Below are 15,901 nucleotides of genomic sequence, written 5' to 3'. Positions count from 1 at the left end.
TTAACGTCATTCTAGCAGCACCTCTTCACTTTGTAATGACTACACACTTAATGAATAATGACTACATACTTCATGAATAATAACTACATAATTCATGAATAATGACTACATACTTTATGAATAATGACTACATACTTCATGAATAATAACTACATACTTCATCAATAATGACTACATACTTCATGAATAATGACTACATACTTCATGAATAATAACTACATACTTCATGAATAATGACTACATACTTCATGAATAATGACTACATACTTCATGAATAATAACTACATACTTCATGAATAATGACTACATACTTCATGAATAATGACTACATACTTCATGAAAAATGACTACATACTTCATGAATGATAACTACATACTTCATGAATAATGACTACATACTTCATGAATGATAACTACATACTTCATGAATAATGACTACATACTTCATGAATAATGGCTATATACTTCATGAATAATGACTACATACTTCATGAATAATAACTACATACTTCATGAATAATGACTACATACTTCAAGAATAATGACTACATACTTCATGAATAATGACTACATACTTCATGAATAATAACTACATACTTCATGAATAGTGACTACATACTTCAAGAATAATGACTACATACTTCATGAATAATGACTACATACTTCATGAATAACGACTACATACTTCATGAATAATGACTACATACTTCATGAATAATGACAACATACTTCATGAATAACGACTACATACTGAATGAATAATGACTACATACTTCATGAATAATGACAACATACTTCATGAATAATGACAACATAATTCATGAATAACGACTACATACTTCATGAATAATGACAACATACTTCATGAATAACGACTACATACTGAATGAATAATGACTACATACTGAATGAATGACTACTACATACTTCATGAATTATGACTACATACTTCATGAATAATGACTACATACTTCATGAATAATGACCACATACTTTATGAATAATGACAACATACTTCTTGAATAAGGACTACATACTTCACGAATAATGACTACATACTTCATGAATAATGACAACATACTTCATGAATAATGACAACATCTTCATGAATAACGACTACATACTTCATGAATAATGACTACACTTCATGAATAATGACTACATACTTCATGAATAATGACTACATACTTCATGAATAATGACTGCATACTTCATGAATAATGACAACATACTTCATGAATAACGACTACATTCTTCATGAATAACGACTACATACTTCATGAATAATGACTACATACTTCATGAATAATGACAACATACTTCATGAATGATCTCTACATACTTCATGAATAATGACTACATACTTCATGAATAATCTCTACATACTTCATGAATAATGACTAAATACTTCATGAATAATGACTACATACTTCATGAATAATCACTACATACTTCATGAATGATGACTACATACTTCATGAATAATCACTACATACTTCATGAATAATCTCTACATACTTCATGAATAATGACTACATACTTCATGAATAATGACTACATACTTCATGAATGATGACAACATACTTCATGAATAATGACTACATACTTCATGAATAATGACTACATACTTCATGAATAATGACTACATACTTCATGAATAATCACTACATACTTCATGAATAATCACTACATACTTCATGAATAATGACTACATCATGAATAATGACTACATACTTCATGAATAAAATCACTACATACTTCATGAATAATCTCTACATACTTCATGAATAATGACTACATACTTCATGAATAATGACTACATACTTCATGAATGATGACAACATACTTCATGAATAATGACCACATACTTCATGAATAATGACTACATACTTCATGAATAATGACTACATACTTCATGAATAATCACTACATACTTCATGAATAATCACTACATACTTCATGAATAATGACTACATCATGAATAATGACTACATACTTCATGAATAATGACTACATACTTCATGAATAATCACTACACACTTCATAAATAATGACTACATACTTCATGAATAATGACTACATACTTCATGAATAATCACTACATACTTCATGAATAATCGCTACATACTTCATGAATAATCACTACATACTTCATGAATAATCACTACATACTTCATGAATGATGACTACATACTTCATGAATAATGACTACATACTTCATGAATAAGGACTACATACTTCACGAATAATGACTACATACTTCATGAATAATGACAACATACTTCATGAATAATGACAACATACTTCATGAATAACGACTACATACTTCATGAATAATGACTGCATACTTCATGAATAATCACTACATACTTCATGAATAATCACTACATACTTCATGAATAATGACTATATACTACATGAATAATGACTACACACTTCATGAATAATCACTACATACTTCATGAATAATGACTATATACTTCATGAATAATGACTACACACTTCACGAATAATAACCACACTTCATGGAAGGTTTCTGTTATAACTAATGATCATGAAACAAGCACAGAGCAACTGCCAGGTTTCTCAGCAGAATTTTGCACAAGAACTCCTGACCTTATATGTCTCAGTATATCTATTTCTTCCCAGTCTTTACACTCGTCTTTTATCTGGTATTCCTTCCTTCCAGTCTTGAAAACTTCTTGTGCTAATTTTGCTGCCTCATCAGCTTCTCTTGAGCTACTGTGTACTACGCCAGGCTCGCTCGCTGCATATTCAGTTCTTGATGTACTTGTATTTGCCTTGTCATATCAGGAAGAACTCTAATATACATGCCAGATCCCCCCTTTTATACTACTATATAACTATGGACAGTCCGATTCACCATGTACCACGACTGAAACCAGCACATTTCTATCCTGTAAAAGGGCGAGCGTTAGAGAGAGAGAGAGAGATAGAGAGAGAGAGAGAGAGAGAGAGAGAGAGAGAGAGAGAGAGAGAGAGAGAGAGAGAGAGAGAGAGAGAGAGAACGCGTTTTAAGGCCTCCCGTTGGAATACTTTTGTCATGAAAAGCGTATCGATATTTCTTAATTTTTCCCTCAAGGGAGAAGCTGAATGATGCTTCTTCCATCTTCTAGTATGGATTCCTGTGAGTGAGTGAGTGTGTCAGCAGCTTTGGTGTACGAGACCGGGTATTAGTGATGGGTGATTTGAATGCGAAGGTGAGTAATGTGACAGTTGAGAGTATTGGTGCGCACAGGGTATTCAGTGCTGTGAATGGAAATGATGAAGACCTTGTGAAGTTGTAGTGGAAAATGACTGGTGATTAGAAATACCTGATTTAATATGAAAGATGTACCCAGGTATACGTCCTTGAATAGGAAAGATGGCCAACGGGCATTATTAGATTACGTGTTAATTGATAGGCGTGTAAAAGAGAGAGTTTGGATGTAAATGTGCTGAGAGGGGCAACTGATGGGATGTCTGATCACTGTCTTGCAGAGGCGAGGGTGAAGATTTGTAGAGGTTTTCAAAAAAGAGACATACGTCGGGAGGAAGAGAGTGGTGAGAGTAAGTTGGAAAGGAGACTTGTTTGAAGAAATACCAGTAGAAATTGAGTGTAGAATGGTAAAAGTATGAGAGCGAATACAGTGAGGGGAGTGGAAGAGGGGTGGGAGGTATTGAGAAATGCATGTGGTATGCAAAAGGTGGGAGGTGGGTGGATTAGAAAGGCTAGTGAGTGGTGGGATGAAGAAGGAAAATTGTTAGTGAAAGAAAAAAGAAAGGCGTTTAGGTGGTACTTTAAGGAATTGGGTGCAAATGAGTGGGAGATTCATACGAGAATGCGCAGGGGTTCAAGGGGAAGACAGACAGTTATATGCACAAAAATGTACCGTAAGCTTTTTTCCTTATGATGCACTTGCGCTGAACGAGATGAGAGGGTGCAATTCCATAGCAGTGCTAGGGGAACATGAGTTTCACTGCATTTCAACATACACTTCTTTTCATAGAGTGACTTATGAATGATAATTATTTTCTTGTACATAATCAATCTGCATTCAGAAAATCATTTATTAAAATCTGGACTTTATTTGAAAACAAACAGTAACACGAAAGTGAATGACAGACTTCATAGGAATGCTTTTTTTGCGCAATTAAACAGACGAGAGAATGACCCAACCCACCCACATACATTTGTATATACATAAACGCCCGCACACGCATATATACAAACCTATACATTTCAACGTATACATACATATACATACACAGACATATACATATATACACGTGCATATACACACTTGCTGCTTTCATCCATTTTCGTCGCCAACCCGCCACACATGAAATGGCGCTAGGAAAAGACAACAAAGGCCACATTCGTTCACACTCAGTCTCTAGCTGTCGTATGTAATACAGCGAAACCACAGCTCCCTTTCCACATCCAGGCCCTACAAAACTTTCCATGGTTTACCCCAGACGCTTCACATGCCCTGGTTCCATCCATTGACAGCACGTCGACCCCGGTATACCACATCGTTCCAATTCACTCTATTCCTTGCACGCCTTTCACCCTCCTGTATGTTCAGCCTCCGATTGCTCAAAATCTTTTTCACTCCATCCTTCCACCTCCAATTTGGTCTCCCACTTCTTGTTCCCTTCACCTCTGACAAATATATCCTCTTTGTCAATCTTTCATCACTCATTCTCTCCATGTGACCAAACCATTACAACACACCCTCGTCTGCTCTCTCAACTACTCTTTTTATTACAACACATCTCTCTTAACCGTTCATTACTTACTCGATCAAACCACCTCACACCACACTTTGTCCTTAAACATCTCATTTCCAACACATTCACCCTCCTCCGCAAAACCCTATCTATAACCAACGCCTTGCAACTATATAACATTCTTGGACCCACTATTCCTTTAAACATACCCATTTTTGCTCTTCGAGATAGCGTTCTCGCCTTCCACGCATTTTTCAACGCTCCCAGAACCTTCGCCCCCTCCCCCACCCTGTGACTCACTTCCGCTTCCATGGTTCCATCCGCTGCTAAATCCACTCCCAGATGTCTAAAACAATTCATTTCCTGTAGTTTTTCTCTATTTAAACTTACCTGCCAGTTAACTTGTCCCTCGCCCCTACTGAATCTAATAGCCTTGATCTTATTCACATTTACTCTCAGCTTTCTTCTTTCACACACTTTACCAAACTCAGTCACCAGCTATTGCATTTTCTCACCCGAATCAGCCACACAGCAATATATCATCAACGAGCAACAACTGACTCACTTCCCAAGCCCTCTCATCCACAACACACTGCATACTTGCCCCTCTCTTCAAAACTCTTGTATTCACCTCCGTAACAACCCAATCCATTAACAAATTAAACAACCATGGAGACATCACGCACCCCTGCCGCAAACCAACATTCACTGGGAACTATTCGCTTTCCTGTCTTCCTACTCGTACACATGCTTTACATCCTCGATAGAAACTTTTCACTGCTTCAAGCAACTTACCTCCCACACCATATACTCTTAATACCTTCCACAGAGCTTCGCTATCAACTCTATCATATGCCTTCTCCAGATCCATGAATGCTACATACAAACCCATCTGTTTTCTAAGTGTGTCTCACATACATTCTTCAAAGGAAACACCTGATCCTCACGTCCTGTACTTCTGAAACCAAACTGCTTTTCCCCTATCTGATGCTCTGTACATGCCTTTACCCTCACAATCAGTCCCCTCCCATATGATTTCCCAGGGATAATTTATATATATATATATATATATATATATATATATATATATATATATATATATATATATATATATATATATATATATATATATATATATATATATGCTGGATGGGAGCGGGGGCTGGAAATCCTTCTCTCCCCTCTCGTTTTTTTTTTTTTCTCAATTTTCCAAAAGAAGGAACAGAGAAGGGGGTCAGGTGAGGATATTCCCTCAACGGCCCAGTCCTCTGTTCATAACGCTACCTCGCTAATGCGGGAAATGGTGAATAGTATGAAAGAAAGATATTTTTCTATCTTTCATACTATTCGCCACTTCCCGCCTCAGCGAGTTAGCGTTAAGAACAGAGGACTGGGCCTCTGAGGAAACATCCTCACCCGGCCCCCTTCTCTGTTCCTTCCTCTAGAAAAAAAAAGATATATATATATTTTTTTTTTTTTTTGCTTTGTCGCTGTCTCCCGCGTTTGCGAGGTAGCGCAAGGAAACAGACGAAAGAAATGGCCCAACCCACCCCCATACACATGCCTTGATTCAATCCACTGACAGCACGTCAACCCCGGTATACCACATCGCTCCAATTCACTCTATTCTTTGCCCTCCTTTCACCCTCCTGCATGTTCAGGCCCCGATCACACAAAATCTTTTTCACTCCATCTTTCCACCTCCAATTTGGTCTCCCTCTTCTCCTCGTTCCCTCCACCTCCGACACATATATCCTCTTGGTCAATCTTTCCTCACTCATTCTCTCCATGTGACCAAACCATTTCAAAACACCCTCTTCTGCTCTCTCAACCACGCTCTTTTTATTTCCACACATCTCTCTTACCCTTACGTTACTTACTCGATCAAACCACCTCACACCACACATTGTCCTCAAACATCTCATTTCCAGCACATCCATCCTCCTGCGCACAACTCTATCCATAGTCCACGCCTCGCAACCACACAACATTGTTGGAACCACTTTTCCTTCAAACATACCCATTTTTGCTTTCCGAGATAATGTTCTCGACTTCCACACCTTCTTCAAGGCTCCCAGAATTTTCGCCCCCTCCCCCACCCTATGATCCACTTCCGCTTCCATGGTTCCATCCGCTGCCAGATCCACTCCCAGATATCTAAAACACTTCACTTCCTCCAGCCTCTCTCCATTCAAACTCACCTCCCAGTTGAATTGCCCCTCAACCCTACTGTACCTAATAACCTTGCTCTTATTCACATTTACTCTTAACTTTCTTCTTTCACACACTTTACCAAACTCAGTCACCAGCTTCTGCAGTTTCTCACATGAATCAGCCACCAGCGCTGTATCATCAGCGAACAACAACTGACTCACTTCCCAAGCTCTCTCATCCCCAACAGACTTCATACTTGCCCCTCTTTCCAAAACTCTTGCATTCACCTCCCTAACAACCCCATCCATAAACAAATTAAACAACCATGGAGACATCACACACCCCTGCCGCAAACCTACATTCACTGAGAACCAATCACTTTCCTCTCTTCCTACACGTACACATGCCTTACATCCTCGATAAAAACTTTTCACTGCTTCTAACAACTTGCCTCCCACACCATATATTCTTAATACCTTCCACAGAGCATTTCTATCAACTCTATCATATGCCTTCTCCAGATCCATAAATGCTACATTTATTTATATTTATTTTGCTTTGTCGCTGTCTCCCGCGTTAGCGAGGTAGCGCAAGGAAACAGACGAGAGTATATATATATATATATATATATATATATATATATATATATATATATATATATATTGGAAAGGATCACAATTTTGCGCGTGATCAAGATATTCCTATGAGTACACGGGGAAAATGAAACACGATAAGTTCCCAAGTGCACTTTTGTGTAATAATCACATCATCAGGGGAGATACAAGAGAGAAATATAAGTCAGTTTATATCGAAGAGACGAAGCTAGGACGCCATTTGGTAAACATGCGAAAGTGCTCTTGGGAACTTATCGTGTTTCATTTTCCCCGTGGACTCATAGGAATATATATTTTTGTATCCCTGGGGATAGGGGAGAAAGAATACTTCCCACGTATTGCCTGCGTGTCGTAGAAGGCGACTAAAAGGGGATTGTAACAAGTTTATTGGCAGATCAGAAAAGAAAGGTGCAGAGAACAATAAAAAATTAATTATGGTGTGATTATAAATTAATGGCCGCTGGTGCAAAGCATCTAAAGCGCCAGCCTTTAACCTTTCCAGTTAATTTCATGCATTCAGTTGTGCTGTAGGAGGACTGAACTGGAGAGTATTCGCAACTCATTGACAAGGTTGTTGGTATTGACAGCGCCAAGGAAGGTGAATATGAGGTCCATATTCGGGAGGAAATGAGCGCTGCCCAAGTCGTCGTCCTCAGCCAACATCCCTGTGAGGACACACCAATCCCTACACATCAGGTGAGCGAGTCAACTGGTCTGGCCGTTCTCCGGTAACCCCATGGTCTCATTCTGTTCATCGACCTGCTCATCAATATACTATCCAGTAGGCAAACTGACATTCTCTAAAACTATACTAACAGCCAGTACTTGAGGTTTATAGGACATAGTGAATATATGAAAGATTGACCAAGAGGATATATGTCAGAGGTGGAGGGAACAAGGAGAAGTGGGAGACCAAACTGGAGATGGAAAGATGGAGTGAAAAAGATTTTGAGTGATCGGGGCCTGAACATGCAGGAGGGTGAAAGGCGTGCAAGGAATAGAGTGAACTGGAACGATGTGGTATACCGGGGTCGACGTGCTATCAATGGATCGAACCAGGGCATGTAAAGCGTCTGGGGTAAACCATGGAAAGTTCTGTGGGGCCTAGATGTGGAAAGGGAGCTGTGGTTTCAGTGCATTATTACATGACAGCTAGACACTGGGCGTGAACGAATATGGCCTTTGTTGTGTTTTCCTAGCGCTATCTCGCACACATGAGGGGGGAAGGGGCTGTTATTTCATGTGTGGCGAGGTGGCGATGGGAATGAATAAAGGCAGACTATGAATTATGTACATGTGTATATATGTATATGTCTGTGTGTGTATATATATGTATACGTTGAGATGTATAGGTATGTATATTTGCGTGTGTGGACGTGTATGTATATACATGTGTATGTGGGTGAGTTGGGCCATTCTTTCGTTTGATTCCTTGCGCTACCTCGCTAACACGGGAGACAGCGACAAAGCAATATATTGTCCATGTGGACAATCACATGTTTACCAAATGGCGTCCCAGCTTCGTCTCTTCGATGTATATCAACTGACTGTTATATTTCTCTCTTGTGTCTCCTCTGATGATGTGATTATTACACGAAAGTGCACTTGGGAACTTTTCGTGTTTCATTTTCCCCGTGGACTCATAGGAATATCTTGATCACGCGCAAAATTGTGATCCTTTCCAATATATATATATGTATATATATATATATATATATATATATATATATATATATATATATATATATATATATATATATATATATATATATATATATATATGGCATGAGAAGCGTGGGAGGTGGGCAGATTAGAAAGGGTAGTGAGTGGTGGGATAAAGAAGTAAGATTATTAGTGAAAGAGAAGAGAGAGGCATTTGGACGATTTTTGCAGGGAAATAATGCAAATGACTGGGAGATGTATAAAAGAAAGAGGCAGGAGGTCATGAGAAAGGTGCAAGAGGTGAAAAAGAGGACAAATGAGAGTTGGGGTGAGAGAGTATCATTAAATTTTAGCGAGAATGAAAAGATGTTATGGAAGGAGGTAAATAAAGTGCGCAAGACAAGGGAACAAATGGGAACATCAGTGAAGGGGGCTAATGGAGAGGTGATAACAATTAGTGGTGATGTGAGAAGGAGATATAGTGAGTATTTTGAAGGTTTTTTGAATGTGTTTGATGATAGAGTGGCAGATATAGGGTGCTTTGGTCGAGGTGGTGTGCAGAGTGAAAGGGTTAGGGAGAATGATTTGGTAAACAGAGAAGAGGTAGTAAAAGCTTTGCGGAAGATGAAAGCTGGCAAGGCAGCGGGTTTGGATGGTATTGCAGTGATATTTATTAAAAAAGGGGGTGACTGTATTGTTGACTGGTTGGTAAGGTTATTTGATGTATGTATGACTCATGGTGAAGTGCTTGAGGATTGGCGGAATGCTTGCATAGTGCCAGTGTACAAAGGCAAAGGGGATAAAAGTGAGTGCTCAAAATACAGAGGTATACGTTTGTTGAGTATTCCTGGTAAATTATATGGGAGGGTATTGTAAGGATGTAAGGCATGTGTACGTGTAAGAAGAGAGGAAAGTGGTTGGTTCTCAGTGAATGTAGGTTTGCGGCAGGGGTGTGTGATGTCTCCATGGTTGTTTAATTTGTTTATGGATGGAGTTGTTGGGGAAATGAATGCAAGAGTTTTGGAAAGAGGGGCAAGTATGCAGTCTGTTATGGATGAGAGAGCTTGGGAAGTGAGTCATTTGTTCGCTGACCATACAGCGCTGGTGGCTGATTCATGTGAGAAACTGCAGAAGCTGGTGACTGAGTTTGGTAAAGTGTGTGAAAGAAGAAAGCTGAGAGTAAATGTGATTAAGAGTAAGGTTATTAGTTACAGTAGGGTTGAGGGACAAGTCAATTGGGAGGTAAGTTTGAATGGAGAAAAACTGGAGGAAGTGAAGTGTTTTAGATATCTGGGAGTGGATTTGGCAGCAGATGGAACCATGGAAGCGGAAGTGAATCATAGGGTGGGAGAGGGGGCGAAAATTCTGAGAGCATTAAAGAATGTGTGGAAGTCGAAAACATTATCTCGGAAAGCAAAAATGGGTATGTTTGAAGGAATAGTGGTTCCAACAATGTTATATGTTTGCGAGGCGTGGGCTATAGATAGAGTTGTGCGGAGGGGGGTGGATGTTCTGGAAATGAGATGTTTGAGGACAATATGTGGTGTGAGGTGGTTTGATCGAGTAAGTAATGTAAGGGTAAGAGCGACGTGTGGTAATAAAAAGAGTGTAGTTTAGAGAGCAGAAGAGGGTGTCCTGAAATGGTTTGGTCGCATGGAGAGAATGAGTGAGGAAAGATTGACCAAGAGGATATATGTGTCAGAGGTGGAGGGAACGAGGAGAAGTGGGAGACCAGATTGGAGGTGGAAAGATGGAGTGAAAAAGATTTTGAGTGATCGGGGCCTGAACATGCAGGAGGGTGAAAGGCGTTAAAGGAATAGAGTGAATTGGAACGATGTGGTATACCGCGGTCGACGTGCTGTCAATGGATTGAACCAAGGCGTGTGAAGCGTCTGGGGTACACCAAGGAAAGTTGTGTGGGGCCTGGATGTGGAAAGGGAGCTGTGGTTTCAGTGCATTATTACATGACAGCTAGAGACTGAGTGTGAACGAATGTGGCATTTGTTGTCTATTCCTAGCGCTACCTCGCGCACATGCGGGGGGAGGGGTTTGTTATTTCATTTGTGGTGGGTTGGCGATGGGAATGAATAAATGCAGACAGTATGAATTATGTACATGTCTATGTATGTATATGTCTGTGTGTGCATATACGTTGAGATGTATAGGTATGTATGTTTGCGTGTGTTGACGTGTATGTATATACATGTGTATGTGGGTGGTTTGGGGAATTCTTTCGTCTGTTTCCTTGCGCTACCTCGCTAACGCGGGTTACAGCGGCAAAGCAAAATAGATAAATAAATATATATGTGTGTGTGTATATATATATATATATATATATATATATATATATATATATATATATATATATATATATATATATATATATATATATATATCAGATAGTGATGGAGTGAGAAGGAGAGGGAGTGAGTATTTTGAATATTTGTTAAATGTGTTTGATCGGGGTGGTGTGCGAAGTGAGAGGGTCAGGGAGGATGATTTGGTGAAGAGAGAAGAGGTAGTGAAACCTTTGTGGAAGATGAAATCAGGCACGGTGACGGGTTTCGATGGTATTGCAATGGAAATTATCAAAAAGGGCTGGTATGGATATTCAGTGTATGTATGGACCATGGTAAAGTGCCTTGAGGATTGGTGGAATGCATGCATAGTACCATTGTACAAAGGCAAAGGGGACAAAGTTGAGTGTTCAAACTACTGAGGTATAAGTTTGGTGAGTATTCCTGGGAAATTTTATGGGACGGTTTTGATTTAGAGGGTGAAGGCATACACAGAGCATCAGACAGGGGAAGAGCAGTTTGGTTTCAGAAGTGGTAAAGGATGTGTGGATCAGGTGTTTGCTTTGAAGAATGTATGTGAGAAATACTTCAGAAAACAAATGGATTTGTGTGTAGCATTTATGGATCTTGAAAAGGCATATGATGGGGTTGATAGAGATGCTTTGTGGAAGGTTTTATGAGTATATGGTGTGGGAGGTAAGTTGCTAGAGACAGTGAAAAGGTTTTTACCAAGGATGTAAGGCATGTGAACAAGTAGGAGAGGAGAGTGATTGGTTCCCAATGGATATCGGTCTACGGCAGCGGTGTGTGATGTCTCCATGGTTGTTTAATTTGTTTATGGATGGGGTGGTTAGGGAGGTAAATGGAGGAGTTTTGGAGAGAGGGGCAAGTATGCAGTCTGTTGTGGATGAAAGGGCCTAGGAAGTTGTTTGCTGATGATACTGTTCTACCGGCTGATTCGTGTGAGAAACTGGAGAAGTTAGTGACTGAGTTTGGAAAAGTGTGTGAAGGGAGAAAGTTGAGAGCAAATGTGAATAAGATCAAGGTTATCAGGTACAGTAGGGTTGAGGGACAGGTTAACTGGGATGTAAGTTTGAGTGGAAAAAACTGGAGGAATTGAATAGTATTAGATATATGTGAGTGGACTTAGCAGCGGATGGAATCATGGAAGCGGAAGTGAGTCACAGGGTGGGAGGAGGGGGCGATGGTTCTTGGAACGATGAAGAATGTGTGGAAGGAGAGAACGTTATCTCGAAGAGCAGAAATTGGTATGTTTGAAGGAATAGTGGTTCCAACAATGATATATGGTTGCGAGACATGAGCTATGGATAGAGTTGTACGGAAGGGGGTGGATGTGTTGAAAATGAAATGTTTGAGGGCAATATGTGGTGTAAGGTGGTTTGATTGAGTAAGTAATGTAATGATAAAAGAGATGCGTGGAAATAGATAGAGTATGCTTGAGAGAGCAGAAGAGGGTGCGTTGAAATGGTTAGGACATATTGAGAGGATGGGTAAGGAAAGATTGACAAAGAGGATATATGTTTCAGAGGTGGAGGGTACAAGAAGCGGGAGACCAAACTGGAGGTGCATGGAAGGAGTGAAAAAGATTTTAAGCGATCGGGGCCTGAAAATACAGGAGGGTGAGAGGCGTGCAAGAAGTACAGTGAATTGGAATGATGTGGTATACCGGGGTCGACGTGCTGTCAATGGACTGAACCAGAGCATATGAAGCGTCTGGGGTAAACCATGGGACCTGGATGTGGATAGGGATCTGTGGTTTTGGTGCATTACAAATGACAGCTAGAGACTGAATGTGAACGAATGTGGCCTTTTTGTCTGTATTCCTGGCGCTACCTCGATGAAGCAGGGAATAGTGATGCTGTTTTTCTCTGGGGCGGGGTAGCAACGGGAATGGATGAAGGCAAGCAAGTATGAATAGGTACATGTGTTTGTTCGTAATGTCTGTGTATTTGTATGTATATGTCTGTATATGTTGATATGTATATGTGCTTATGTGGGCATTTATGTGCATATATGTGTATATGAGTGGATGGGCCATTCTTCATCTGTTTACTTGGCGCTACCTCGCTAACGCGGGAAACAGCGGAAGATGAAAGCCGGCAAGGCGGCGGGTTTGGATGGCATTGCAGTGGAATATATAAAGAAAAGGGATGACTGTGTTGTTGAATGGTTGGTTAGGATATTCATTGTATGTATGGATCATGGTGAAGTGCCTGAGGATTGGCGGAACGCATGCATAGTGCCACTGTACAAAGGCAAAGGGGAGAGAGGGGCAAGTATATTGTCTGTTGTGGATGAGAGCTCTCGGCTTGGGAAGTGAGTCAGTTCGCTGATGATACGGCGCTGGTGGCTGATTCGGTTGAGAAACTGCAGAAGTCGGTGACAGTTTGGTAAAATGCGAGAAAGAAGAAAGTTGCAAGTAAATGTGAATAAGAGCAAGGTTATTAGGTTTAGTAGGGTTGAGGGACAAGTTAACTGGGATGCAAGTTTGCAAGGAGAAAAACTGGAAGTAAAGTGTTTTAGATGTCTTGGAGTGGACTTACCAGCGAATGGAACCATGGAAGCGTGAGTCATAGGATGGGGGAGGGAGCGGAGGTTCTGGGAGCGATGAAGAATGTGTGAAACGAGAGAACGTTATCTCGTAGTGCAAAAATGGGTGTTTGAAGGAATAGTGGTACCAACAGTGTTAGATGGTTACGAGGCATGGGCTATAGATAGGGTTGTGCGGAGGAGGGTGGATGTGATGAAAATGAAATGTTTGAGGACAATATGAGGTGTAAGGTGGTTTGATCGAGTAAATAATGAAAGGGTAAGAGAGATGTGTGGTAATAAAAAGACTGGGGTTGAGAGAGCAGAAAAGGGTCACATGGAGAGAATGAGTGAAGAAAGATTGACAAAGAGATGTATGTATCAATGGTGGAGGGGAGAAGGAGAGGCGGGAAACCAAATTGGAGGTGGAAGGATGGAGTGAAAAAGATTTTTGAGCAATCGTGGCCTGAACATACAGGAGGGTGAAAAGTGTGCCAGGAATAGAATGAATTGGAACGATTTGGTATACCGAGGTCGACGTGCTATCAGTGGGTTGAACCAGGGCATGTGAAGCGTCTGGAGTAAACCATGGAAAGGTCTCTGGGGCCTGATTGTGGAAAGGGAGCTGTGATTTCGGTGCATTACATTGGACAGCTAGAGACTAAGTGTGAACGAATGTGGCCTTTTTGTCTGTTCCTAAAGCTGCCTCGCTGGAGGGAAGGGGGTTGGGGTATGCTATTACGTGTGTGTAGGTGGCGGCGAGGACGGATGAAGGCAGCAAGTATGGATATGTACATGTGTATATATATATATATATATATATATATATATATATATATATATATATATATACACATGTACATATCCATATATATATATATATATATATATATATATATATATATATATATATATATATATATATATATATATATATATATATATATATATATATATATATAATGTATATGTCTGTGCATGTATATGTATGTATACGTTGAAATGTATATGTATGTATATTTACGTGTGTAGGAGTTTATGTATACACATGTGTATGTGTTTGGGTTGGGCCATTCCTCGTCTGTTTCCTTGCGCTACCTCGGTAACGCGGGAGACAGCGTCAAAATATAATATATAAAAAAATTATATATATATATATATATATATATATATATATATATATATATATATATATATATATATATATATATACATACATATATACATACATACATAGATGATTATAATGATAATAACAATAACAATAAACATTTTACACAGCATTTTTATAGACAACAGAAAGAATCGATTATCGCCACTTAGTATAAATGTCTACTGTTGCAAACCCACTGTGATATCAGGTCATCTTATACCCCAACAGACGAACCAGACCTACATGATCTACATACACCAGCCGGACGAGAACAAAAACCACCTGTCCTACAAAGTCATCGCCTTGGTGAGTTCCCGACCACAACCGTGGTATAGCAGACGTAAGGATCCACCAGTAATGTAACTAAGCAAATACAGTACCTACTGGAGAAGCCCTGAGACTTAAGGGGTATGGTTCAACTGAGGGAAGCAGTATTCAGGGGGTTTCCGTAGCGTTTTTGGGCCGTGGCGCATTCACGAGCCGTCCAGGGTCGAGCACGGAGGTTCGAATCCGGGTTTCGGTAGCCGATACACCGACAACCCATCCCCTTACCTCTACCTAAGAGTTGTTCCATGAATTTGGTACTTACCTAATGCTAGGATATATATATATATATATATATATATATATATATATATATATATATATATATATATATATATATATTTTTTTTTTTTTTTTTTTTTTTTTTTGCTTTGTCGCTGTCTCCCGCGTTTGCGAGGTAGCGCAAGGAAACA

The 15,901-nt window shown here is 39.7% G+C and overlaps 2 protein-coding genes across 2 annotated transcripts in view; one reads left to right on the top strand and one right to left on the bottom strand.

Moving 5' to 3' along the window:
• Nucleotides 1-15,901, bottom strand: part of LOC139762050 (uncharacterized) — a 385,663-nt gene that overhangs the window by 241,978 nt on the left and 127,784 nt on the right. The gene's annotated exons all lie outside the window — the stretch shown is intronic.
• The window catches only part of LOC139762011 (protein O-linked-mannose beta-1,2-N-acetylglucosaminyltransferase 1-like), an 80,627-nt gene that overhangs the window by 47,298 nt on the left and 17,428 nt on the right, over nt 1-15,901 (top strand). The window contains exons 10-11 of the mRNA XM_071686793.1: nt 8,090-8,198; nt 15,393-15,470. Coding sequence (XP_071542894.1) covers nt 8,090-8,198; nt 15,393-15,470 — 187 coding nt within the window. The remainder of the gene's footprint in view (nt 1-8,089; nt 8,199-15,392; nt 15,471-15,901) is intronic.

The sequence above is a fragment of the Panulirus ornatus genome, chromosome 42 (assembly GCF_036320965.1).
Source record: "Panulirus ornatus isolate Po-2019 chromosome 42, ASM3632096v1, whole genome shotgun sequence".
NCBI classification, from domain to species: Eukaryota; Metazoa; Arthropoda; class Malacostraca; order Decapoda; family Palinuridae; genus Panulirus; species Panulirus ornatus.
This window is presented reverse-complemented; position numbering and strand designations above follow the sequence as displayed.